At 46.6% G+C, this 26,819-nt stretch overlaps 3 protein-coding genes across 6 annotated transcripts; 1 reads left to right on the top strand and 2 right to left on the bottom strand.

Annotated features, from left to right (window-relative positions):
* Nucleotides 1–3,899: 3,899 nt before the first annotated feature.
* LOC101754406 (transcription factor bHLH96) lies at nt 3,900–7,512 on the bottom strand. Its single transcript, XM_004976590.3, has 3 exons — nt 6,335–7,512; nt 5,572–6,093; nt 3,900–4,311 (listed from the first exon to the last, which is right to left on the bottom strand). Exons 1-3 carry the CDS (start codon nt 6,680–6,682, stop codon nt 4,135–4,137), a joined length of 1,047 nt encoding a protein of 348 aa, XP_004976647.1. The 5' UTR covers nt 6,683–7,512; the 3' UTR covers nt 3,900–4,134.
* Nucleotides 7,513–15,175: 7,663 nt separating this feature from the next.
* Nucleotides 15,176–18,914, top strand: LOC101753460. 4 transcript variants are annotated; one of them, XM_004976589.4, is made up of 7 exons: nt 15,176–15,329; nt 15,932–16,067; nt 17,192–17,282; nt 17,651–17,770; nt 17,846–17,968; nt 18,282–18,424; nt 18,511–18,898. In XM_004976589.4, the coding sequence occupies exons 1-6, from the start codon at nt 15,296–15,298 to the stop codon at nt 18,366–18,368; spliced, it is 591 nt and encodes a 196-aa protein (XP_004976646.1). In that variant the 5' UTR covers nt 15,176–15,295; the 3' UTR covers nt 18,369–18,424; nt 18,511–18,898. The 4 variants fall into 4 exon arrangements, with proteins under 4 accessions (XP_004976646.1, XP_022683637.1, XP_014660935.1 ...); XM_022827902.1 differs by lacking the exon at nt 15,176–15,329 and adding an exon at nt 15,456–15,581 and having other exon boundaries at nt 17,846–17,988; nt 18,511–18,914; XM_014805449.2 differs by lacking the exon at nt 15,176–15,329 and adding an exon at nt 15,469–15,581 and having other exon boundaries at nt 18,517–18,898.
* A 2,166-nt stretch (nt 18,915–21,080) lies between these two features.
* LOC101781432 (zinc finger protein GIS2) lies at nt 21,081–21,671 on the bottom strand. Its single transcript, XM_004978142.1, has 2 exons — nt 21,343–21,671; nt 21,081–21,210 (listed from the first exon to the last, which is right to left on the bottom strand). Exons 1-2 carry the CDS (start codon nt 21,669–21,671, stop codon nt 21,081–21,083), a joined length of 459 nt encoding a protein of 152 aa, XP_004978199.1.
* Nucleotides 21,672–26,819: the final 5,148 nt, after the last annotated feature.

The raw sequence follows: 26,819 nt of genomic DNA, 5'->3' as shown, positions 1-26,819 counted from the left end.
AGTCTGCGTACCATCTGTGATGATCCAAGCAACTATGTAATCTTCATTACTAGATTCTTTACTAGTTATTAGGCGTACAGCCCCACATCTAAGAGGAATATTCCCTCGTGGGTCCGACCCAACCCAGATGTATTTTCAACCAAACGCGAGTCGAACCCGTTCCAACCCAATTCGACCTCAAACCAAACGCGCCTAAAGGTTCATTGCCTTCGGTCAAACATACCACTGCACGAGTGTTTTGGTAGTTAGGGGGTATTGGTTCGACGAACTTAAGTTTAGTCCATGTCACATCGAATGTTTAGATACTAATTAGGATAACTAAACATGAGCTAATTATAAAATCAATTGCACAGATGGAGGCTAATTCGCGAGACGAATCTATTAAGCCTAATTAATCCATGATATGACAATGTAATGCTACAGTAAATATGTGCTAATCATAAATTAATTAGGTTTAATAGATTTATCTCATGAATTAGACTCTATCCGTGTAATTGGTTTTGTAATTAATCTATATTCAATACTTCTAATTAGTATATAAACATTTCTAATTAGTATATGAACATTCGATGTGATACGAATTAAATTTTAGTCCATGCAACAAAGCACCCCTCGAATACATTCTCCATGCCACCTCGACTCTCCGGCTCTCCGCACCTTTTATCACCGCGCGTGAGCCCGCCTGTGACGTCCGTCAATCCAATATCTGCCTCTGATATTGGTCCCGCCCCTACTCCCTAGTCCCTACCCGACCGTCTCGATAAAGCCAGGGACGGCAGCGTGCACACTGCCGAGAGTCCTCGTAGGATCCTAATCTATATCGTCGAGTACTTAGGGTATCTCCAGCAACAGAGTTAGCTTTCTAGCTATATCCATATCAATAATAGAGAGCATAGTAGATAATTTAGGAAGTAAGTCTAGTTAAATTGATTAGTATGAAAGGTGTGGTCGTCCATCATAATCATCCAGATTCGAATCCGCTCTAACTCGAATTTGGATGCCTATTTTTTCTTCTTAAGATTAATGAAAATCATCTAATTTCTCCAAGGTTGGATCTTTTTTTTTTTAGCATAGTAGACAATTTCTCCGATGGTCTGACTATAGCACCGTTCCTCAAAGCTTAAATGGGGGCACAACAGGGATATGATATACTCAGTACATAGCGAAATACGTTATAGACTATCTGCTAACTAGTAGTCAGTTTTTCTCTGTTAGTTTTCTCCGCCACATAGAATATAAATTGATGATGTTGACACCTTATAGTTAGCTGGCTTGGCACCATCGGAGGTGCCCTATGCATCAAGGCATGGCATTTACAAAGTTCGAGGATTTGAACATATCAAAAATTAATGACTGTTATCATGTTGTGTACCTGCGATTTCTAAACATTTATTTCTCTTCCATGACTCCGTTTAAATGCAGTAGTATCAGATTCTTCAAATATTTCTAAATTTTTTATTTATTTGAGGATACTAAAGATATCAAAATGAATGAGACTTTATAGATGTTTTATGCCTACATGCATGCTCATATATTCATAAGCATGTTTATTTGTGACTTGGATTTCAAACATTTATTTTCTTAAGATTCTGATTTTTATGCACTGCTATCAATTTGAGGGCAACATATCAAAATTAATGAGCATAATCATGATGTATGGCTACTAGTATCTAAATCCAGGATTTTTCCTGCATCTAATTTTATCAAGACTCAAGTTTTAATACAGCTAGAAGTTTATTCAACTATTTCTAAAATTCTTTCTTTATGGCTCTAATAGATTGAAGATGCTATAGCCTCCAAAATAAAAGAGTACTGATGATGTTAAGTGCCTACTAGATTAAAGATTTACGGAGGTTTTTTTCTTTCAGACTTTGATTTCGATGCAATATTTTTTATTTGAGGATACTAACATATAAAAAATTAAATGATTTTCATCTATATTTCGTACATGATAGATCAAATATTTTATTTACTTGATCACTTAGTTTTATGGAAGTATGGTATGGTTGCCAGATATTAATAAACATTTCTTTCTTTCTTAGGAATTCAGATTTTTATGTGGATTTATCCTTTCTGTGGATTCTAGCCATTTAATCCAAACCAAAATTGGATTCTCATGTGTTATAAATGAAAGTGGGCAGCGCATGGTCTATATAAGGATTCTCATGTGTTCACTATTCACAGGCAAGCATAGATCAATACTTGGACTTAGCTATATTAGCAGCATACTATTATAGGATGCATATTAAGGTGATACTTCAACTCTTGGTCTTTGCTTTAGTTTTGACCATATTTACAACACATCAAGCTTGGGGTGAGGAGGATTGTTATGAAGAAAAAAGATCCATTATAAAGTATTGCATAAAAAGTATCAGAATCCGTGGCAAATATGTACCCCCAAGTCGCACTTGTCGTGTTTATGTGGAATTATGTGACATGGCTTGCGTATGTCATGTACTGACCCCTCAGGATGAGCTCAGAATAAGCGCATTTAAGCTTGTTCGCCTTGCACGCGATTACGGTGTGCCAGTTCCAGCTGGAAGCAAATGTGGAAGTAAGTACCGGATTCTAACCACTCTTTCAAAAATTATAAGTCCCTGCACTATTATGCCCTCATGAAGTAAGTGACATTCAAACTACTCTCTTGCACGGCCTCATTACGGGATGGGAATAATCAGATATCACATGGCCTTTGTTTCCCAGGTTGGACTGTTCCGCCGTCGTTGCCGCTGCCAAGGACATATTCATGAAAAAAAAAATCATGAATACATGTTGCACAAAGAGCAATAATGATGAAAGATTAAGTGTATTCACATATGGTATTTCCTCATGTATTTGATTCGAGATTTGTGTTCCTACGTTTCTTGTCTCTCCTCTCCATCGTGCGTCCTCATTGTGGGCCAAATTCGAGCTTGTTTTTCCTGTTGTGCCCGAATCGCCGTTTTTCCTGTTTCCGCTCGGTGGACCAAGTTTGGGCTTTATTGCTACTCCTCCAAAGGTCTGGTGGGCTTTATTGCTATAACGAGCCCATGCAAGGTAGAAAGACCGAAGGACGTAGGTGCTTCACCGAGTTTTTTTCCCCTCCGTCGAGATTTTTTCCCGGTTGCCCTGAGTTCGAGCGCGTAAGTAGTACTGCACATTTCCCAGCTACACTAAGGGGTGTTTGGATAGCAGGTGCTAAATTTTAGCACCTGTCACATCGGATGTTCGGATGCTAATTAGGAGGATTAAATATGAGCTAATTATAAAACTAATTGCATAATCCTGTGCTAATTCGCGAGACGAATCTATTAAACCTAATTAATCCATCATTAGCAAATAGTTACTGTAGCACCACATTGTCAAATCATGGACTGATTAGGTTTAATAGATTCGTCTCGCAAATTAGACTCCATCTGTGCAATTAGTTTTGTAATTAGTCTATATTTAACTAATTAGTATCAAACATCCGACGTGACAGGTGCTAAACTTTAGTGGGGTGTAAGGGCGTTTGGATCCCCGAGCTAAATTTTAGCTCCTATCACATCGAATGTTTGGACACTAATTAGGAATATTAAACATAGACTAATTACAAAACCAATTTCACAACTCCTAGGCTAAATCGCGAGACGAATCTATTAAACCTAATTAGTTCATGATTTGACAATACGGTGCTACAGTAAACATTCGCTAATGATGGATTAATTAGGCTTAATAGATTCGTCTCGCGATTTAGCCTAGGGGTCTGCAATTAGTTTTGTAATTAGCTCATGTTTAGTTCTCCTAATTAGCATCCGAATATTCGACGTGACATGAACTAAACTTTAGTTCCAGGATCAAACACCCCCTAGATTTATACCTTCCAATCTCTTCTATAAATATGTGTATGGACGCGCGCACGCGTGCGCGTATGGAGTGTGTTGGTTGTACGGTCCTTGTTGTATTCGAAGAACTCAGCGGCTCCGCCGAATCGTGGATGTTTATTGCAGATCAAGCATACCACTAGCTACATGCGTTGTTATTGCAGTTACACACTCTTGACTCTACGCCACCAGGCCCTTGCTGCACTATACAAAATGTCACGTAGACGATGAGCACCCACCACCCGCAAGTCCGTGCCGCCGGCCCGCCTCCATCGCGTCGCGCCGGAAGACCTCATCGGTGGAGGGGCGGCGGGTTCGTACCGACTAGAGGTTCCGGCTGCCCCGCGCCGGGAGCGAGCAGCCGCTGCGCCGCCGCCGCCGCCGCGGCCTCGGCGTCGATGACGCAGAGCACGTGGTGCGCCGCCGCGGCGATGTCCTCCGCCGTCGTCAGGCCGCACCCTTCCTCTACCTGCAGTCATCGCCACACACAAAAAGGAAGAAAAATTACAAATTGTAGCCACAAACTGCTACCGCGGTTCGGGACAGGACGAGCCATGTTCATCGGGGAGAGGGAATGGCCAAGTCAGGCAAAAGGGAAAGAAAAAGCGTCGTAAAGATGATTCCGCTGGGTCCGGCTCGGGGCCTCGGGGGCACACTGAAACAGCACAAGAAAAAAAGGCAGCTGCAGTAGCAGCACCAAATCTCTGTAGTCCGTAGCCTTTAGCAGCTGATTTCGCCATGTCGATGGATGTCCCCAGCGCAGAAGAGATTCCCCATGGCAGTGCCGATCGTTCTTTCTTTTACCCTTTGGTGAAAATCAACAGTGGAAAACTACACAGCTTTTTCTTCATCTGTTTGGATTTGAAGTTCTGCAAGTATGGGGTACAGGGACGTCAAAAGTCCAGAGCTACAGGTTGCCAAAGGCAGCAAACTGCTTTTGCACTCTGGAATCTCTGGTCAAAAGCAGGTGTGCCCATGGCTTGTGCTGGGCTGCTGACAGGCAGGGGAATGCACTGTGGTTTTCTGTATTTGGTGCCTTGGCCCAGCACTTGCCAGTATGATGAACAATGGTGCTACTGCATTTGAATTCTCTTTCTCCCCCGGCAAAATGCCAAACCTCTGCACTGTGTGATGCAAATGCAATGGTTCTCCCGGGATTTCTGACATCCTCTTGTTTTTTCTCTCAGGTAACTAGAGATGAGAAACTGAATCTGTTTACTGCCAAGACGTGTGTATGGGCCTATATGCATGGAGGTATGCTCAGGCGAATGCGTACATGAGTATCTGCACAGTACATTCTTGTTGGATCAACAGACTACACATTGTCAAATCATGAACTAATTACGTTTAATAGATTCGTCTTGCCATTTAGCCTCCACTTATGTAATGGGTTTTGTAAATAGTCTACATTTAATATTCCTAATTAGTATCTAAACATTCGATGTGACATGTGCTAAAAATAAGTAAGAGTCCCAATTCAGTTGTTTATCCAACGCATAAAACTAATCGGTAAAAAAAAAAGGTAAAGTATTTGAGCATTTGATCTGGCACTTGCATTGCTGTACAGTGACCAAAGTGTTAGCACGGGGACGCACCATTTCAGGCACAACCAACACCGACCCAGAGAGGCTTTTTTTTTCTGACTGCTGGCTTCGTGAACGGAAAGAGTAAAAGAACACCGTTGCGTTTCAGGAATGGAAAAGATCGGTCGTGTCAGTCGCCGGCGTACCTTGAGGCTGAGCGTGTAGAGCGCCAGCTCGCCGCCGAGCGCCGCGGTCACGTTGAGGTGCAGCACGGCAAGCCCCAGCGCCTGCATCCTGGCCACCAACTTCAGCAGCTGCCCGGGCCGCCGCGGCGCCATCACGCGGAGGCTGGCGTGCGCGTCCACCACCATGCCCACCTCCACGTCCGCCACCGCGGAGGCGCGGCTCACGTCCTCCTCCGCGCCGACGGCGGCGGCGGCGGCTGCGGCGCCATCCTCTCGCGGCGGCGCGTGGCGCCACGAGTACTGCGGGTACCGGAAGAACCGCGCGAACGGGGGCCGCTCCGCCGCCGCCTCGCGCGCCGCGGCATCCTCGGCCGCTGGCGCGGGGTCGCGGGCTGGCGTCGGCGCCGCGTCGCGTTCCGCCGCCGCCGTGTCGCGGCGTTGCTGCTGCTGCAACGCCAGCTTCTGCGCCTCCAGGGATTGCAGCTGCTGCTCGAGCTCCTTCACGAAATCGATGGCGCCGCTGACAACGGATGCCTGGTCGCTCTACACATCGATCGAGATTTTCAGAAAAAAATAATCAAAGCAACACACATACACGTAGGCATGATTTGACATGACGAGAAGTCAGGGAACACCTCAAATGGTAAACAGTGCCTCTCATCAAGCAAACATTAATTCTTTCGCCACTATTTTAGCGAAACAACAAATCCAAATCCCATTCAAACTCAAGAGGACGGAAACGCATGAAAGCGATCGATGTTCCGGAAGGAGTAGTAGATCGTACCCGGTGGACGTAGGATTCCGGCATGAGCGAGCGGAGCACGGCGAGGTACTCGTTCATCTGGCGGCGTCGGTTGCGCTCGACGGCGATGTGGGTCATCCGCTGGTTCTCGGCGTCCTCGGCGTTCCTGACGCTCCTCTGCCGCCGCCGCCGCTTCCTCCTTCCCTGCTGCTGCACCCTGCTCTCCCCCTCCGCGCCCGGCGCCTGGGCGGCCGGCGCTGGCGACGGTTCCACCGCCGGCGCATTGCCGAAGAGGAAGCTCCCGGCCGAGGCGGCACACGCGGCGGCGGCGTTGAAGGTGTCGTAGACGAGGACGTCGCTCCTGGGCGCGCACAGAGCTTCCAGCGTCATGTCGATCGGCGCGGCGTCGGCCGGCGCGTACAGAACAGAGCACAAAGCCTCTTCTTCCCTATGCCGCTACGCTACGCGGAGCTAGGAGTGGCCGCTCCCCTTTTCACCTGGCGCTGCAGCCTGCCTGGCCCCCTCCTTCCCCACCTCCAGAAAGAGGAGAGCCGGTGCTCGCTGCTGGGCTTGGTGCTATCTGTGTGTCCCTAGCGGTGGGCGCGGCGCGACACGGCGGAAGCCGCAGATAGCTAGGGCATGCATAATAATGGGCGGCGCAGGGTGCGGTGGTGGAGTAGTCTGGCTGGCAGAACCTGAGGTGAGCTAGGTGAGAGGTGATGAGGGAGCTCGGAGCTTTGTGCTTGGGCAATGGGCGCGGCGGCAGCTCTTCAGGCGCGTGCAGGGCAGGCCGCAGCAGCAGGTGATGGATCGTGTCAGATCTCATGCAACTCGCCGCGGAACGCTCCAAGGTGATCGCCACCAAAAGCTCGCTTTCTTTTGGCGTCGCGGTGAAAATCCTGCTGGGGTGGGGCGGCCCCGGCGGAGCTCTCTAGCTGTGGCCTGCTCCTCTGCTCGACACGTGACGTACGTGAGGAGGGATGGCTGGCCTTTCTTTGCTTGCTTTTGCTTTCCCTGTGCTGCAAGCTGCCGCTTCCGCTTCCGCTTCCGCTGAAAAGCGGGTGGGATGGGGGAGAGAAAGCTCAAAGCTAGCAGCGAAGGAGAGAGACGAAGAGATGGAAGAGGAGTGGTCTCACTCTCACCGCCTCTCTATAGAGGGCAGGGCATAGGGCCCTTCCCTCCTCTCTCTCTCTCTCTCTGCTGTTCGACTTGTGGGAGTGTGGTGATGTCCCTTCTTGGTATGCCAAATGAAAAAGTTATTGAACGATGTGTGTATGCCAATGCAAGTGAAAGTCACCAAACCATTTGGATGCTCCCTGTCCAAGCTGGTAGAGTCCCTGTTGAGAATGACGGGGCCAGGAATTGGCAGTAGAGTTGTTTCTACAGCGGTAAATCCTCCCTGCTACTTTTTACGGAAGAACTCCTCTGCAGTAGTTGGGCTCGCCCTTGAGTAACTGACATATAAGCCCGCTCCTACATGTAAGTGACCTAACTGCAGAGCCAAGTACTGCGCACGAACCACTTCCCTTTTTACCTCCGCTTCCATGAAATTCACCTGAATAACGTTCTTTCTATGCAAATTCTCCCGCCCACTGATCATCAGGGCACAGAGATCACCTATAGGCCAAATCTAGCATTCTTGCACTGTTGTATTTCTAGATACTTCATTCCAAATTATAGATGGTATTTCTAGATTCATAATTTTTATGCATCTAAACGTAGTGTATATCTAGATGAATAGTAAAAGTTATGCATCTAGAAATACTAAAACTACCTACAATTTGCGACGATGGGATGAAGTATCATAGAGGCTCCGAGTCCCGTTCCAAACACATATAACAACTGTTGGCATCACAACTAAATTTATTAGCATCAAGAAGGGTATTAGCACTGGAATACCTCCACTAAAAAAGAGTATGAAAATCTTGTTGTTAGATAGCATGCATTTTTTTTTTTGATTGAGCTTTACAAATGGTATACTTTCTCTTGATAAATAGTTTCGAAATATTACAATGTGGCTGTATTTGTATGCTTTTGTTACTAGTAACTAGTGTTTTTTTTGACATGTTGACATTTCTAAAAAGATACTCTTTTGTGGCTAACGCAGTGCAGCCTATATATCCTTATGCGGTCCATTACGCAAAAGATAAAAACAGCACATCTTACAAGATTAAAATGATTTTCAGTAAGCCCAAGTGGTGATGTGAAATTAAAATCCAGTAGCTTACTTATGTGCAAATAGCATGCAGGTCACATGTATGAAGAAGGATATAGGACAAACATAGGCACATGGATTAACAGTGAGCAGAACGACAACATGACAAGCAGGCCACAGAGCGTCGTGTACGTACTGCCGCGCTTTTTGGGCGTCCGACAGATCACTTACCTGCATAAGCTCCAGAGCAATTAATCTGGCCATCAGCAGGCTTTTTCAACTCCGGGTACACCAGAGCATCGTATGTATGTTTATACGTTTAGCCATTCTACACTTGCCAATTTAAAATGAACACTACTTGTTACCAAATTATAAAACGTACCCCTAGCATATTCCAAAAAAGAATGTAAGTACTGTGACCGTTAGTACGAATACAGTAACTCCTGAGTTTCCGACAGTTACCGCATACTCCATAGGTCCTAAATTATTAGTCGTTTTAGCATTTCTAAATTTATATATTTTATTATACATCTAGATAGATATCAGGTCTAGATAAACTTGAAAATCCAAAACAAAATAATAATTTAAGATGGAGGAAGTAGGCACCAAGTTCTCGTAAAAACAAGCGCGACTCTAAAGAAGAATCAACATAATGCAGTAAGTGGATGCACCAATAATCGTGCGCAAGAGGATCAAAACAATCCAAACGTGGGAGGTGGCAACTTGAAGGAGAGGTCGCCTAGCCTTGAGCAATATGCCAATATTTGTGGCCGTCGAGATGCACAGTGTACCTGCAGGACTGCAACTCCTTTGTTTACTTGCTCCCTCACAATGGTCGCCAACTTTTTGGTCGATGCGAGGTCTAGGGCACTAGCCACGTACGTACTGGCAATGTTTAGGTGTAATTTTATGTGCCGAGTCCGTACCAACTAGTACCGACACAGATACCCCTTAGGAATGTCTTCTGGGATGCAACCACAGGATGAACAGGCTGATGCGGACAAGACCAATACACAGAACACTAAGAAACTATATCAGAATAGGATACAAGTTCGATAGAATCTAGCCAGCTTTTAGGCCTTATGATATCGATGTATATTGTTGAACCACGCAAATAGATCTTGAAGCATGTAAAGGTCGTTGGGTCTCTGATCCTCTGCAGTGGTTTCGTTCTCTGGAGTACAGGCAAAAGCATCGGATCAGTTTTACATTATTAGGGGTTAAGGCATCATCACCCAAGTAAAGACCTACTCAAGAGATGATAACTTACCTAAACGAGGATTGTCACATGCAGCACAATGTAGGACATACTGAACTATCAGCATTAAGCAGCCGTCATTGTCTTTATTCATTGGTAATGATTTTTGAGGTAAAGATGTATAATCACTGACCATTCTTGGTTGAGATGAGTAGAAGCCCGGAAGAAGAGGCAAATCCTGGAAAGTTTGGGTTATATCATGAATTGAGGTTGTTGGAAAGGTGACCGCTGCATGACACGCTCACAAGCTTGTTCCGTTTTTTTTTTGTTAGAAAAGGAAATATGTATTAATATTCCACACTCCCTCCATCCCAAGATAAATGTTCTTTTAGAAAATTTTAGACACAATAATAGTCATGGCAAGTGACCGCATTGCCTCTAATTACTCATTGGTTATTATTGGAAGCCATATTGTCTGATTGGTTTTCTAGATGCTGAATAATTGTGCATGCATTGGAACTAAAAAATAGCATAAATTAATCTATTAATTGGTTCCACACGCTTCTCCATATGTTCATTTTGTATTGGTGCGAGTACTGTTTTAATTAGATTACTAGAAGCTAAAGGTAATCTTTGTGGGATAAAATTAAATACTAAAAGGACACTTATTTTGGGATGGAGGGAGTATAGCTTGTTCCCGTGTCTTTGTGGCGATACACACTGCTTGCAATGTGGTTTTCAATCAGGGTTGTTTGCTACTCCCCCGTCCCAAATTGCAGTTCGTTTTAACTTTTCTACATTCATAGTTTTCGTTATGTATTTAGATACAGTGCATATCTAAGTGAATAAAAAAATGACCTACGGTATATAAATTTGGGAGTGAGGGAGTAGCTAGCTGCATACTCACATATATGGATTCAATTGGATTTATTATAATAAAATCTTCACAGCAAGATCACCTTCACAGCAAGATCCCGCGTCCGCTCCATCTGTTCATACATTGGATCTCAGGCTCTGCAAATAACCAATGTTTCAGTTAATCACATCACAGTCCACTAGCTAGTCCACGAACCCGTGCAAATTTGAACGCAGACTCACGTACAACTGTGATGCTTGCAGATTTGCAGTGGCGTATCCCATATGGCCATATAGCGGGCATGTGGACTGTGGCCGCCGCCGTTTCGCGCATGACGCGCATACGCATAGGAGGCGGCCGCCAGCGGCACAAACGCGTGCGTGGGTTGTTCCGTTCTTGCCATTGCCAATCATCAGGCTAGGCAATGCAAGCAGCACCAGCATGTGCGTGGCGTGGCCTATCTACGGATGCAGCAGGTGAGTGAATTCCCTCGCCTCGCGCGGCCTGGCCGGCCGGAAATCAGATCAGTGTGTTTTTGTTCTTCGACACGATCGCGACCAGTGGGCCATATACATCGGCACGGAATCTCTAAGGCAGCTGGCAATTAGTTTTTTTTGTATCACTGTTGGAAATCTGAGTATTGGTTATAGCCCTCAGTACCAGTTGGTTTTTGTCTTGATACTAACATGAGCATTAGTATCGGGTCTAACGGCTGGTTCCACACGAACCCCCTTAGTACCAGTTGATCGGTTGGGGGCTCCAACCGGTACTAAAGGTCACCTATTTGTACCGGGTGAAAGCTCCACCCGGTACTAATGTGCTTGAGGGCTTTTAGTACCGGGCTCTCTCCGACTCTCTCTGACTCCTCATCTCTCTCCCTTTTATCTCCCCACTCTACGCTTTATCTTTATCTCCCCACCCTTCTCTCCCCACCGGCCATGCACTATCTCTCCTACATCTCTCCTCTCACTGTTGCCGCCTCTCGGGGCCGTGCCGGAGCCGCGCGCCGCCGGCCGCCGGGTCATCATTGGCCATGCGCCGCCGCTCTCCACGCCCTTGGCCGCGCTCCCCTGGCCTTCGAGCCACTGGACGCACACCGCCAACCTCCACTACGGAGGCCCGCATGACCCCACCTCTGGCGAAGAGCCACCACCAGGCTGCCGCGTGAGGGACCGCTGCCGCTACCCCCGCCGGGGATCGGGCAGGAGTGCTCGGAGGCCTGGAGGCGCGGTGGTGGAACGGTGTGTGATGTGGCAAAAAAGGAAAATGAGAAAAGAAAGAAAGAATAGAAAAGAAAATAAGAAAACAGAAGGAAAAGAAAACGATCTCGGTCACGTGTGATGTGGCAGACAATTTAGTATCGATTGGGGACCAATCGGAAGCTGCCTGTGTGAGGGACCGCTGCCGCTACCCCCGCTGGGGACCGGGTAGGGGCGCTTGGAGGCCTGGAGGTGCGGCGGTGGAACGGTGTGTGGCGTGGCAGAAAAGGAAAATGAGAAAAGAAAGAAAAGGACAGAAAAGAAAATGAAAAAGAAAAGGAAAAGGAAAAGAAAAAGGCCTCGATCACGTGTGACATGGCAGACAATTTAGTACCGGTTGGGGACCAATCGGTACTAAAGACTTCCCTTTAGTACCGGTGATTTCACCCGATACTAAAGGACCCCCTTTAGTACCGATATAGCAATACCGGTTGCACAACCGGTACTGAAGGGGATTTGTAACCGGTATTGAAGGCGCATTCCCTAACACTGTGTGGCCTCTAATCTGCGGTGTATCGGCCAGGGTCTCGATCGGGAATTTTTTTATTTTTTATTTTAGTATTTTGCAAAAATATATGTCCTAACAAAAAAAATTGCAAATCTATACCTATACTGCCGTTTGAAATGGCGGAAGGTGCGATGTAGCAACCTACCACCAGTTGAACTATCGGTAAGTTCCTCCTATAGGCAGTGCACTTTCAAAAAATCATAACTACAACTTTGTAGTTCAAACATTTTCATTTGGTGGTATCTTAGTGCTCAAACAATCGACACAAGTTTCAGATCTGCAAGTTTTATATAAAGTTTATCTACATCCAAGTTCATATGAATTGATTATGATTTTTTGAAAATATGCTGCCTAGAGGAGTGAATCTTCCACCAGTTCAACTGGCGGTAGGTTGCTACCCTTCCGCCATTTTAACCGGTGGTATAGGTATAAATTTGCAATTTTTTTATTAGAATATATATTTTTACAAAATACTATAATAAAAAATATAAAAATAAAAAATTCCTCGATCGGTCGATGACACGACAGGATGCGTCCAGGCTGCCAGGCAGATTGAGCTGCGCGCGCGAGCGGTGGTGTGGACCGCGTCACGTGTAACTGCTGTAGTCGACAGTCAAATCGAAAGCAGACCAGGCACCTCGTACCGTCGTACGTCCATGCACGCCGTCGTCCTCGCCGGAGCGTGGTGTACGACCGTCAGATCGATCATGTACACCAAGTTTATTGCCCGGTTGCAGTGCGCACGTTCTAAGCGAAGCGAACGCAAAGCAAACAACAGAGCTCGACGACCGTCGATCGAAAGTTCGTGACGATGAGCGGCACGAGAGCCCGATGTATCGCCCGATCGAGCGAAGCTTTTGGCGCGCCTTCCATTGGCCCCGACAAGACCGATCGATCGACCGAGAGGCCGGCCGGCCGGAGACCGGGCAGCAGGACGTACACTAGCTAGAGATTCCCTCTCCGGGCTCCTCCAATGTCCAATGGCTCGCTCAGCTGCGTGCGACGCGCATCCACGCACGTACGCACAGCATCATGCCCCGTGCGCCCGCGCCCGCCGCATCGGCCGCCGATAATGCTCGGCGCGCGTCGCGACACACCGCGGCTGGCCCCCTCCTCCGGGGTGCGGGTGGACGTCGCCGACACGCAGCGAGTATGTGGCCCACCATCACCTCCGGCCCACCAAAACGGTCCATGAGGAGGTCGTTTTCCTCCTCCAGTCGCCACTCCCCTCAGTTGCCCTTGTGCCGTCCTCCTCCATCGTCTTCGGCAGCTCCCGCCGCTAGATTTATTGCCGTCCTAATCTAGCGATGCTCACCGTCACTCTCCCGCCTCCTCCGCCGCCCACCGGCTATCCTCTGCCACCCGCGGCCAGCGGCACCCGTCGTCGCCGCCGATCCGCTGCCGCCCAAGGTCCTCCCTCTACAGTTGGAGGTCACTGGAGACCCCAACCTCGGCAACCTAAACCCCGAAACCCCCACCCCGAACCCTAACCCTACCGACGGTGAGCCCCTTACCCTCGCGCCGCCTTCCTCCTGCGGCTCCCACCGCCGCATCTGCCGCCACGGAGAGGAGGAAGCAGCGGGAGGAGGAAGAAAGGAAGGGTGGAGGTGTTGACCTGTGGGTCCCGCATGGTGGGTTGCTGATAGGTGGGTCCCACAGGTATGGGATAGATGGCTATATGTCGCTTATGTCGGCGCCCTCCTGCGACGCCGCTGCGCGCTCGGCCCGGCTGATCGATTCGCGCATGGAAAGGGGAGCCGCCCGATGGCATGGCATGGCAGCAGCAGCCCGGCCGGCCAGTAGCGCTGCTGCCTGCGGGTGCCGTACGGGCGCGGCCGGCCGAGACTCGCGAGGCGCGGGCGGAAGCGGCAGGCGCGACGGGTCCGAACCTGGGAGTGGCCGGCGACGTCCTCGTACGCGGCGCGGCAGCAGCGCGCCCTGTGCGGCTGTGCCCACTGCCCCAGTCGGCGTCGCGCCGTTGGCCGGCCGTGCGTAGGCGAAACTGTACGTGCTCGCGTGCCATGGCGCGCCGCCCGGCCCCCACCGCGCGTCTGGCCTGGCGCCCTGCTGCGCACGTACGCTCCGCTATTGTCAAGGGTACTGCCACTGCCACGCGCAGGTACGCACGCAATGCGGTTGTTCACCGCTTGAGCCTGATAGCGATGGGGGCGCCGTGAACTCATCAGCTGATGAGATGGGGGATTCTACTGGTTGGCGGCAACCCGGCACTCCGGCAGCGAGTTCGCGATGGCATATTGGCATGGCAGCCCCAGCCCGGGCTGGAGCACTGCGGCCTGCGGGTTCCTCATCCCTAACACGTGTCCAGTTCTAACCAGAGGAGCATCAGATCTGGCAAGTGGCCTAGTGGCTAGTGAGTAGTGAGTAGAAAACCCTTTTCTTTTTTGAGGATAGTGAGTAATAAAAACTTAAAAGGCCCAGTCTTGTTTAGTTCCCTATTTTCCTAACTTTGACACTATGCAAAAAGAAGATTCCCCATCACATTAAACTTGTGGTACATGGAGTACTAAATGTAGACGAAATTAAAAACTAATTGCACAGTTTTGTTGTACTTTGCGAGATGAATCTTTTGAGCATAATTAGTCAACGTTTGGACAATAATTCACAAATACAAACGAAATGCTACAGTTACGTATTTATAGCAAAATGCAAACTTTACCACTCCTAATTTACGAACTAAACAAGACCCTAAATGATAGCAACCAACTTCACAGGCCTGGCCCAACAATTTTCTGTATGACGGCGAAGAAAAAGGAAGGACCAGGGCAGCAGGCCTTTCAGGCCCAAATAAACCTGATAGCGGTCATATCGGGTCCACAGACTTCCATCATCCCTCCACGATTCATTTCTACCCCGCCTTCCGTTCCGTCTCACCGTTGAGATCCAGCCACGTGGGCGTGGCCGCGCACGCAGCTAGAAGCCGGCGGGCAGCAGGATAGGCGGCCGATTTCATCGTCTCTCCCCCACGGGAAAGCTTCCCCTTCCCTTACGCCGCACCCCACGGCAGCCATGGCCGCTCCCTCCGCCGCCCTATCCGTCTCCGGTGAGTGCCTCCCGTCTCGGCCCCTCACCTCTTGCTTTGGTTGCGTCCGCGTGGGGACATATTTAGCCGTCTCCACAGGCCACGCCGTATCGACTTTCGAGAATCACTGAGCTGCTGAGGTTTGTATTTGCTGGTTCTTTAGGAAAGATCTGGGGCTACAAGTAGCTATGTTGCTAGTTTTGTGCCGTGTTTGGTCTTCAGTCCCTACTGATGAGGAACAGATGCACGACTGTAAAAGGGCGCAACGAAAGGGTGAACTTTTTACGGATTATAAGCTAGTATTTGTCTATTCCTGGAGAGATAAGTATTTTTTTGAATCTGGCGTTCTGTCGAGACGCAATTGAAGCTTGTGCTACTTACAGAGCTAAAATATGGTATGGATAGATATATGCTACGGAGTAGTATGCTACCAGAAAGCTATTCTTACAAAGTGGTAGTTTTGCTCCATTCTGAACGAAAGAACAAATTTTTTTTTGTCTGTTTGCATGATGAACAAGTGATACTTGTTACTAAACATTGGTTTATGAGTTATATTGAAGCCTGTAATGCCTTGTTACCTGTTCCCATTGTCTAACTTTTTGTTTCCTTTTGTTGTGTCAAAGGTGGGGCGCATACAAATACATTTGGCTGCAGGAGTAACAAGCTGAAGTCCAACAGAAATCGTTTGCAGCTTGCAGTTCCTTCAAGTTCTGACAATGCAAATTACTGCACAAAGTTAACCATCTGCAGAGCACAGAGGTTGTGCTTTTATATATTTGAAGACATTGATTTTCTTTGTATGCTTGGAGTGGTTCACTGTAGGTATAGGTGCAGAGCTGCTCCTACTTTTCGCCTTTAGATACATGCAAGAGTGCCCAATTTTGTTACTCCCTCCGTCCCAAATTACTATTTGTTTTAGATTTTCTAGATACATAACTTTTGCTATGTATCTAGACATAGTATATATCTAGGTGCATATAAAAAATATGTATGTATAGAAAAGCTAAAATGAATAGTAATTTGGGACAGAGGGAGCATATTTCAAGCTTAAATTACACCTGCGCTGATTTAAAGCGGTGACTATCAGTGTTCATCTTCCACTCTAGTCACATGTCACATCATTCGATCTGGCAGGAGTGCTCACTGCCCAGTTCAGTTGTCTTTTAAGCTGAAAGTACGTGTGAGTAGATTTTGATTTTCTAGTGATTACTATCAATGTTCATATTTCACTCTAGTCACATTTCTAACTGAGCAGTTCATGTTAGGCTAAAAATGATCTGTTTTGAAGATAGCTAGCTTGCATCAAGGTGTAACATAATCTCATCTTGAATGTGTTTCATTCAAAATTAACCTTCAACCACATCTAATCAATTACTTTGTACTCCCTCCGTCCCAAAATATAGCTAGGTTTAGCTTTTCCAAAAGTCAAATCTTTTTAACTTTGACCAACAATATCTCTAAAAATAATTTATTTCAAATAGAAAAGGTTACATATTATAATAGTTGGTTTCATGATAAATCAACTAACATTATTTTTATATTATTAGTCTCTATGATTAATTCTCTTTTCACAGTCAAAGTTGAGAAGATTTGACTTTGAAAAAGTCTAAACGTAGCTATATTCTGGGACGGAGTGAGTAACATTTTAACAGAAATAGTGAAACAATCTTCCTAGATGACCTTTCTTCAAAACTTTCTTTCAATTATCTCTGATCAATTAGTTTGTAACATTTTGACAGAAATAGTGAAACCATCTTCCCAGATGACCTTTCTCTCCCCTCTTGCACTTTGTCTTTAGACGAGGTTCTTCCAAGTCCGCATATATTGTACTGTGATAGTTTCCAGTTGCATGTATACTTATGCGGAACTATCATGTTATACAGTGAAGATTCTAAAGGTGGTGGAGGATTCCTGACCGGCTTTCTTATTGGGGGAGCAATCTTTGGAACACTGGGCTATGTCTTTGCCCCTCAGGTATTACCAAACTTTATTCTGCACTGTGCAGGTACAGGAAATCCCAGTAAAAGAATATATAATCGCTTTTGCTTAGCATTTCTCCAAATAGCTTAAAGAAACCCCCATCAAGCAATATCTTCCTGAAGGTAGAAACCATTTCTGATCTAGGCAAGCTCAAATATCCCCTTCTAATTTGCCACCGTAGATTTCAAACCAAAATATTTCGCATATGAGCTACCCACCAGTAGTTGATGGCTGATTAAAGAAACATTTTTGTGTTGGTCTATACTAATTTTGCTCTAGATGCTATTATTTTCTGATTTTCTTGTTATATAGTAACTGTTAATTTTAAAAGTGGCTGTTAACTGCTCAACGTACATGAGCAGATCAGCAGAACATTAGATTCTTTGTTGGATGAAAATGGACAAGATAGTGAATCTGATGAAACTGGCCTCCAAAGGGTGCCAAGACCACGGCGTGGTCAATATTATGATGAAGGTTTGGAGGTATGGAATTGAGTTTACTTGCACCTTTTTTATTCCATAAGTAAATTTGGTAGCTAATATGCTGATTGCATCCAGAAAACGCGTCAAACACTGGGCGACAAGATAAGCCAACTGAACTTGGCAATTGACAAAGCTGCCTCACGGCTGAAACGTGTCACTGGCAATGTCGAAAATGAGGCCTTGACAGATGAAACAGAAGTAGAGCCTTCATAGAACCTGTACCTTTCAGTTTTCTATTTTCTGAAGAACTGTTATTTATGTAAACTCAACTCCCTGAAATATAGTATGTGAGCTATGCCTTTTATTCTCGAGTCTCAACTATGCATGATAATGTACAAGTTCTTCATTTGGTTAACTGAAAACATCTAATTAGAAATTCTGCAGTACATCTGTTGAAATATGTGCTTGTGAGATTCAGTCACAAACTGATTCATTGTAAATGGATGCATATTCGTTTCTGTATAACTTTGTTATTTAAACTAACTGTGTATCCATTGAAATGAACTTGCAGATTGGGATGCCCTCATTGAATGATAACGAGCATGTGGTAGAAAACTTGAATGAACATGGTTTTGTGCAAGGTGAAAGTGCAACATAATCATCATCCAGGGAGGAAAAAAAAGGGTGCAACCTGATGGTTTCTAGTTTCATCAGGTGAGGCACATACAGCCTTAAAATTTTCACAATTTCCGAGTTTCAAATCAGGAATTGTTAAGCTAAGGCGTGAACTTTGACTTAAGTTTCAGGAATACATCAATGTCTACATGCAATCTTTTTTTCGACGAACGTCTACATGCAATCTGGATTCTGGAGAGGTGAAATTGTCGGCCTGTTTACCAATTGACAGCAAGGATCACGCTCGCAGCTAAAATCTTTTGTACTCTTGCAATTCTCTCAGACATTTTTGCCTCATGTGAGTTGGTAGTTCTGTGATAAGTAGAAGAGTCCAAGGATTTGTCTGACTTAGCTTGGTGCAGTCAATGTACTGCGTAATGTTTTTAGCTGATTGATTCTTCCAGCTAGGAGATGTCCGTAACATTCCAACTTTTGAAGTTTTAGGGAGCCCATGGTTTTACCGGGGGCTCCTATGTGGCTTCTGGAAGCTAGTGGCTTCTGGAAGCTAGATAAGCTTCATAGCTTTAAAGCCCAGCAGGCCCAATTTGAAATCTAAATAAATATATCAACATAGGAGTATTAGATTCAACAATTTCAAAAAGTTAATCCAGCATAAAGAAATATCAGATTCAACATTTTCTGAGACATACATCAACATTTTGAAAAAAAAAATCCATATTCAACATTTTGTACTACCTATTTCAACATCTTTAAACAGTGAACTCAACATTCTTCAAACGAAAGTTCCGACATTCCAAAAAAAAAATGCCGTCTTCTTCGACGGCGGCACGTCGGGATGGCGCCGCCACCACGAGCGAGCAAACGTTGACGGACGCGCGCAGGCGGCACTGGCCAGCGGTCGCGCGTGTGGCCGGTGGAGGGGCGCTGCGCGCCGGGTTGGGTGGCCGGCGGACTGCAGGGAGCGGCGGCCGGCGGCGCACGGGGCCGGCGGACTGCAGGGAGCGGCGGGGGAGCAACGGCCTGCGGAGATCCGGCGCCGGCGGCGAGCGTAGTAGGTGGCGGCGGCGGGGATTGGGGCGGCGGCGTGCACGGACGGGCTAGGGTTCGAGGAGAACGAAGGTGCCGGAATCCCGGGTTTTACCTGCGCGCCTGCTACGGCCCACGTCCTCGATGGGCGGGGTTTTGTTTTGTTGCCGTATTGAGCCCGGAATGGATCTTGGTGACCTGGGCTCTATATACTTGCAAATCGGGGGACAAAAATATTGTCTTAAGAAAAAAACATGGACAGTCTAAAAAAACACATGGACTTTCCTCAAAAAAGAAAGAGGGACAAAGATTGGCAAATCACGAGTCCTTATTAGCTCCATTTGGCATCGAATAACAATGTTGTTACATTATACTTCAGGCGAGTCTTCAGTTGCAAATTTTATTACACAGTTATCAAGACTGAGAAATTTGGTACTGTGCTAGTTGAGTGAAACTCCTCCCTCTCTTGATGAGACTCTCCTCATAATGATCTTGCCAAGTCAACATTTTTGCTAATGTGGTAACAAATTTAATGCTTATGAAACTTCTATGAAACTCCCATTAAAATTGGCCTCATACATATTGAAACAACTCGATCGTCTTAGTTTTTTCATGAAATGAGAATGACACTTCATAAACTAAATGAACATATAGAACATGTCGAGCTATGCTGGCTTTGATTGGCAGCTTGACATCGTCGGCGTTGAAATATGCTATACATACTTGGAACATTCTAGAAGATTGTGGAAATCTTCAGAGACTAACTCTGCCATGTATAAGGATAAGATCATGGTAAGGTAAGAAGGTTCTAGAAAATTGGAGAGAATGTATGAGCCATAGTTGCCATGCTTCATGCTGAAGTGTAGAATACTCTAGAACTAATATTTTAGCATGGTAGAAATATAAGAAACTAGATAAGGATGATGATGATTCTAGAGTTAGGATATTTTGTATGGAAGAGTGTGGAAGTTGTTATATGGCAACACCATAATGATCATGAGCACCTATAAAAAGAGGTGCTCCCCTCCCTCCATGGCATAGAGTGGCATGTGAGCCATAGGTGAAGAGATAGCAAGGTTGGCCTGTAGTGTAGTGGTGTCATGGTAGGGTAGCCACGTAAAGAGTGTAAGAATGAGTGTTATATCGAATTGTGAGTAGGTGAATAAAAGATTTGGATTCCCTTATAGAGAGTTGATCTCCCGTGTTAGTGTCGGTGTGAAGATCTCCTCAGAGCAGTGTGGGTATATGGTCCACGGAAAAAGTAGCGTCACACCATTTTAGTACCACTTTTAAGGAGTCGGTGTCAAAGTTTGGAAGCCGATTTTCTCAACAGCGAGTGCTGCCTCAGAACTGTCGGAAATCTATGCAACCACACTAGCTTGCCGCCGGAGAAAATGATAGTGTGCTGCGTTGCTGATGACATCGAAGTGGGGGCCTTATAATTTGACTGGCATTTGTGTATTACTGTCTAGACTGCAGTAGTAGTATCTCATTTCTCTTGCTGCCATCATTCGGAGCCTCGGAGGCTTGTCCTTACCGTACACTCGTCGCCAAAATGCCAAGCATTCCTTCCGATCATCAATGGCAGTTTGAAAAATCTTATGCAATTAATTTATTTGATGAAAAATAATATCAAAGGTAGAACAAAAAAAAAATCACACATCATCATCACGAAGATAACCAAAAAACATCTCTCCATGATTTTCGTTCACGGCCACCAGAGGCGCAGCTCCAGGTCGACGTCCTTGTCACCCCCCTCCTCCTCCTCGTCGTCGCTGACGTGGCACCGGTCGTGCGCCGGCGCCAGCGCCACGGGCGCGGAGAGCAGCACGTCCCCGCTGGGAATGAGCACCGCGCCGGCGGCATTGGAGTTCAGGATCGGGTACAGCACCGCGTACTTGGTCGCCGCCGCCGCGGCGAGTGGCGCCTCGTCCGCGGCCGGCGCCGCCGCGGCCACGAGCTGCGCCTGCGCCGCGGCGGCGGCACCGTGGTTCCCACCGCGCATCTTGGCGCGGTCGCGGCGGTGCACGTTCATGTGCCCGCCCAGCGCCTGCGCGGACCTGAACTCGCGGCGGCAGAAGGCGCACGTGTACGACCGCGGCGGCCACGCCCCGCCCAGGCCGTCGTTGTCGTCCGCCGCATCCTCCTGCGCGTGCCGTCCAATAGTGGCCGCGGCCGCCGGCCAGCCCCACATCACGGCGGGCTTGAGCCGGTGCTGCTGCAGCAACTGCTGCTTCAGGAAGTGGTGCAGCGTGATGTGCTTGACTGGTGCGGGTTCGGTGCTGCTCGTCGGCGCCATTGATGGAGCTCGGTCGGTCTGACGTTGACGCTCTCGGGCTGAGCTCATACGACGACGGGACATGAGAGCGGTTTCGTTGCCGAGTATTTATACTACTGCATTGGTGCCGGGAGTGAGCAAGAGACAGTGGAGGGTGAGCTTTGGTTGTGTCACCGTGCTGTGTGCTTTTGTTCCTGTCTGCATAGGCGAGACACGGAGAAGGTTGTGCAGGACTGGCATGGGTTGTATCACCTGTGGATTCTGGGGCCTGAGCCGATGGGAGTTGGAAGAGCTAGGGCTAAAGATCAAGGCACAACTGTGGTGCATTGGCGTCTTCACTTTGGTTGAAGTATTCTCTGCATCTGTGTTCAGTTCTGGAATCACATTGTTGGACAGTATTAACGGCATTTTGTTCTGGCATGGTGCCCTACGTTTTTGTTACCCTATAGCTAAACAATAGAGACAAGAATTACTGCAATAACATCAAGGGTGAAAACTGAAAAGTATGCATCCTCTGCACATGCGTTGCTTCTGTTCACTCCAATGTTACATCACACCTTAATAGGCAGCTCGTTCCAAAAATCACAACCATCATTAAACTTCAGATTAGCATTTACGAATGGTCTTAACTGTTTTTAGATAACGAAAAGATGATGATTAATCTTCATAGCAAATTGTATCTTCCTTTTCTTAATCTGTCCTCTTCAGTTTTGCTCATTCTGAAGAACATCCTTGGGTCATGCGTTCAGGAACTCGATTTTGTTCTCGGACTGGCCAGTTTATTCTTCCCCATAGTGTGTGCTATATGTATCCGTGAAGTTAAAATATGTGGAGATAAACAGCTGATACCGGAGCACCGGCAATCCGGCATATCAGAACCAGGGTAGCAGCTTCATGTGCCAGCAACGTACAACGATTTCAGAATACAAGTATTAGTTTACAGAAAGAAAGGAGCACTTATACCTGGCGACAAGCACAACAATGAAGTGACGAAGCCAACGACGTCCTCGCGTCCTTCAAGCATGTACTTTCAAGAAAGAAATCCAAAGAAATTTAGTTACTTAATACCAATTAACAGTCTGATACTACTGCTCTTAAACTAGGACTCCTTTGAGCTGCCATTGGACTGAGACTTTCAGACAAGCAGAGTGAATCTTCTTCCCTGAGTAAATTAAACTAACATACCGACCACAGGCTGAACCGTATCTGTAGTTGAATACAATATCCAGCTAGCTGTTCCATAGTGTCCTGTACAGCTATACTGATAGATCCTTGGTTACTTCGCCAGCATGTCCTTGCAAGACCTCTCTCATGCACTTCTAGAACGCATTTTTCTGCTCGTTCCATTGGAGTTGCATTCAAGTCTACAGGTCTCCTTCCAGTTCCTCGAACAGAGATAACTTATATATATTTGTATATACAGCATATATATTATATACGAGCATCTTGTACATACGATGTGTGCAGGCGCTTCGTAGTTCTAGTTAACTAAGGTTGTCGATGAGTCAAAACATCTCTGCCGACCGCAGCTGCGGGGAGAGTCCAACATTTGATGCGTTCTTGTCGTCCTCGTCTCTAGCTGTAGTTTTATTTGTACTTGGGGGGCATATGCTGCGAAACCATGCCGCTTAGTTGGTAATTTTTTTAGCAGAAAACGAGGGGGATTTTTCTCTCCGCAGATACATGCTTGCATGTAATACGCGAGTAGATAGTCTGCAGTCCGCACAGCAGCACAAGTGTTTCAGCACTTCATCCGAGGGAAAAAGATGGTTTCATCAGAGATATAAAAACGATAAACTGATCGCACAAAGTCACAAACAGATAAGAGTCATAGAGAAAAAAAAATCCTGAAACTATCTTTTCTGGTCCTCCATGTATCCCAGGCATATGCCAGAGTTCAACTTGCGCAATCTCCCCGATGCACGTCATAAAATCGTAGCTTCATTGTACGATGAAATTGAGAATAATCACAGGTAGCAGACACATCCCGAGTTTGGGCCGACGGCCGGCTGAAGTTCATGTACCGACCGGCATCCCATTTCACACATCACACTGATTACAATATTTGTTTTTTTTATTACAAAAAAAAGTCAATTTCTACCCTCCAGAAAACAATGAAAGTCAATGCAAGAGGGGCCGGGCTGCCTGAGTTGTGCCAGAATGTGTCAATAAACCCATAATGCACGGATCCAGTCACTTACCTAACTGGTCTGGAATTGAACCCGGCCCATGACGGCCCATTGTCTAGCGCGACTGGGCCAGACTCCTCACAAATCACAACGGCGCCGTTGATGTTTTTCCCCGCTGGTTGACGAGCGCGCGCAACGGCGGTCGGTCTTCTCCGGCGCGCGGTGCCGGTGCGCCCGTGGTCCGTCCACCGCTGCGCTGCCATGGCGCCGTGCCTGCGCACCGCGGGCGCGGCGGCGGCCAATGGCGTGCGCGGAACATGGCGAGGCCGGGAGCGGGATCGTGGAGGACGCATGGACGCACATGGCGCCCCCGCCTCGGCGGCCGCGCCCGGCTGCACGGCGCACGTGCGGCGGCCAGCGCCCGGCTCCTCCTCCCTCTCGATCTCCATGATGCTGCGTGCACACTCCACACGCATGCGTGCGCGCGCGTCTGCGTGGCCCCGCGCGTTCAGGTCGTAGCTGCTAGGCCGCTGCTCATCGAATATCTCGAGAGCGCCGCGGCCGGCCGGGCTGCCGCGCGCGGGACGCAGCGCGCTGCTAGCAGCTAGGAGGTGGTGGTCCGGACGCGACGCGCGCGCACGTGAACGCAGGCATAAACGCCACCATGCCATCACGTGCACGACGGCGTCGGCCCTATGGCGGCTTGCCACTCCCAGTACTGCTGCTAGCTTGAGCTTGTAGTGTAGCTGATGACTCCGATCTGCCGGCTGGCCGCCGGTTCATCGATCACACGCAGGCTGTACGTAGTGGTTCATCAACTGATGAGTTGAGAGCCGCCAATCCACGCTGTCGGATCCGGCAGAGGAGCTAGCTGAGGTAGATCGAGCTGCATGCCTGCATATGCCAGCAGTCACATCGGCAGTAAGTAATTGCGTTGTAATTTATTTGTACTTGCGAATTTGGAGCAGAGATCGAACATGACAGATGATCTGAGTAGCAACTAATTAACCACCGGCCGTCGCATAGTAATCTTAGAGAGATCGAGCTAGCACTTAAGTATTTGGTCATATATTCTGTGAGCAGCCGAACCAAAGAATCCATCATCCACACAGCACAGCAGAGATGATCACCACTTTCCCGGCCCGTAGGTAAATAAACAACACCAAAGATAACATTTTGCCCAAGCTAGCTAGTGCATAGATAAACTATGCAGGGGGGGATCGGATATCTAGCTGGAGATGGCAGGGGCGAGAATACATGGCTAGATTTGACATGACAAATTAACAACATATTTAAACCACTAATAAATTATAGTGTTGAAAGGGTGACAAATCAATCATTATCAATCACAAGCGGTGTGCGCACACACAAACACACTATCAACTCTTGGTCCGTTAATATTTTTTCTGGCGACCATGAAAAAAAAAAACCAAAACTACACACTGCACGCATTATATTTCCTTTAGGTCAACACCCCTTTATCGCAGCACTAAGCTTCCATCCTCCCGGGCGCGCCTCATTTCATGTCCGATGTCGTCACTTTTATCAAGGGTCCATATGCTACTACGCGTACAATATTGGTAGTAATAGGTGTAGTGCTTATCTTTAGCGGCCATTTAGCTAAAGGCTCCACCCTGGCAAAGATGCCGTTCAACCCTAAAATAATTGTGGGCTAATCGCCCATCGGCTTTTGATAATAGTGGGTGCGAGGGAGGGAGGGAGGGACGGAGAGAGGCCAGCTTCAAGTGGCGACATGATTAGGTGATGCGCCTCCGAGCAAACAAAGTCTATGCGGAATCTTTTCTCTTCTTTAATTTTGGTTGCCCCGAATTCCTAATAAATTATTAGCCCTGTGCTGTGTACATGTGCGAGCTCTCATTTTCTCCAATTCGCGTCACTCTTGGGATGCTTATTATTGTGCATGTTGTTTAGAGCTGAGAGATGTTGTTTTGTCGCCTTCATCGATCTTAATTAAACTACTATGTACAGTACATTAGCTCATGTCTACCTACCACTAATAACAGAATATTGAAGTCTGTCTAAAATTAGTGAAAATCTTTGCGTATTTGATTTATTTAATTATATATGTACACGAGGCTAGAAATATGTCAAGGTTGAAGTATTTTAATAACAATAATTCACTTATATATAGTAGATATTATGAATTATGAAGTCCTAAAAGGTTGACTGAAACAAATATAGTAGATATTATGAAAAGAGAGTGTTTCATGTCTATAATATAATACATGTGAAGTGTATACTTGGTTTGATTACTGTTACCATATTATATGACCGTGCTTTTACTGTAAATTCTCTCACGCAGTGTTAGAAAATCTATGCTGAGTTCACACAGATTAATACAAGTTGCACTTTCACCCGCAACATGTACATTCACAGTGGGGTAATAATAAAGAAATGGCTGGTACATTGACTATAAAAGATTGATGCAACAAATGATGTTGATGTTGCTGGTCTTGTAATCAAGTGCTTACCATCTTTTATAAGTACCAGTAACCTATAAAATGAACTTTTGCTGTTCATCATTTTATTAACGTACTGTGTAGTACAAAAGCGCCTAACGATAACCAACTTTTCCATATGTCCCCTCCCTAGTCAGATAATATAGTTGAATTGTCTAGACTTCTGTACACATATAGTATATATAAATTAAACAAAGGTGCTCGTGTACTCATTATATAGTATCATCAGTGACATATAATATAATTAAAAGGAAACATAAGGCTGTAACTCTATGTAGTTTGCTTGACACGGGTAACCACTTCTCATATCTAATATTATCCTTGATTATATGGACTTTTTGCAGTAATAATCTAGTATTTGACTTGAATTGGAGCTAGATTTCGTGGTGTTTTATAAACTCCAACACATGGCGCTCTAGCAGCTAATTCGAGGAGTTGAATAATTATCGAGCATAAACTAGCTATGTCGTGGTCGAATTGTTTGCACTAGTTACTTGTAACAGCAACTAAAGCCAGTGGAAAGAACCGGCAAAGACGAGATAAACTAGAATTAGAAGTTA

Source organism: Setaria italica, chromosome VII (assembly GCF_000263155.2).
Source record: "Setaria italica strain Yugu1 chromosome VII, Setaria_italica_v2.0, whole genome shotgun sequence".
Classification (NCBI taxonomy): domain Eukaryota; kingdom Viridiplantae; phylum Streptophyta; class Magnoliopsida; order Poales; family Poaceae; genus Setaria; species Setaria italica.
The sequence above is the reverse complement of the archived record's forward strand: the minus strand, read 5'-3'. Positions and strand labels throughout refer to the sequence as shown.

What these genes read in the sequence shown, in the direction of transcription:
- LOC101754406 (XM_004976590.3), bottom strand. Translation starts at nt 6,682, where the DNA reads ATGACGCTGGAAGCTCTGTGCGCGCCCAGGAGCGACGTCCTCGTCTAC. An exon ending in CGGAATCCTACGTCCACCGG is followed by an intron (nt 6,094 to 6,334) that starts GTACGATCTACT and finishes ATCGATGTGTAG; the next exon opens with AGCGACCAGGCATCCGTTGT. An exon ending in TCTACACGCTCAGCCTCAAG is followed by an intron (nt 4,312 to 5,571) that starts GTACGCCGGCGA and finishes CGATGACTGCAG; the next exon opens with GTAGAGGAAGGGTGCGGCCT.
- LOC101781432 (XM_004978142.1), bottom strand. Translation starts at nt 21,671, where the DNA reads ATGGCGCCGACGAGCAGCACCGAACCCGCACCAGTCAAGCACATCACG. An exon ending in CACGGTGCCGCCGCCGCGGC is followed by an intron (nt 21,211 to 21,342) that starts GCAGGCGCAGCT and finishes GCTCATTCCCAG; the next exon opens with CGGGGACGTGCTGCTCTCCG.
- LOC101753460 (XM_014805449.2), top strand. Translation starts at nt 15,497, where the DNA reads ATGTTGCTAGTTTTGTGCCGTGTTTGGTCTTCAGTCCCTACTGATGAG. An exon ending in GCTATGTCTTTGCCCCTCAG is followed by an intron (nt 17,283 to 17,650) that starts GTATTACCAAAC and finishes GTACATGAGCAG; the next exon opens with ATCAGCAGAACATTAGATTC. An exon ending in ATTATGATGAAGGTTTGGAG is followed by an intron (nt 17,771 to 17,845) that starts GTATGGAATTGA and finishes GATTGCATCCAG; the next exon opens with AAAACGCGTCAAACACTGGG.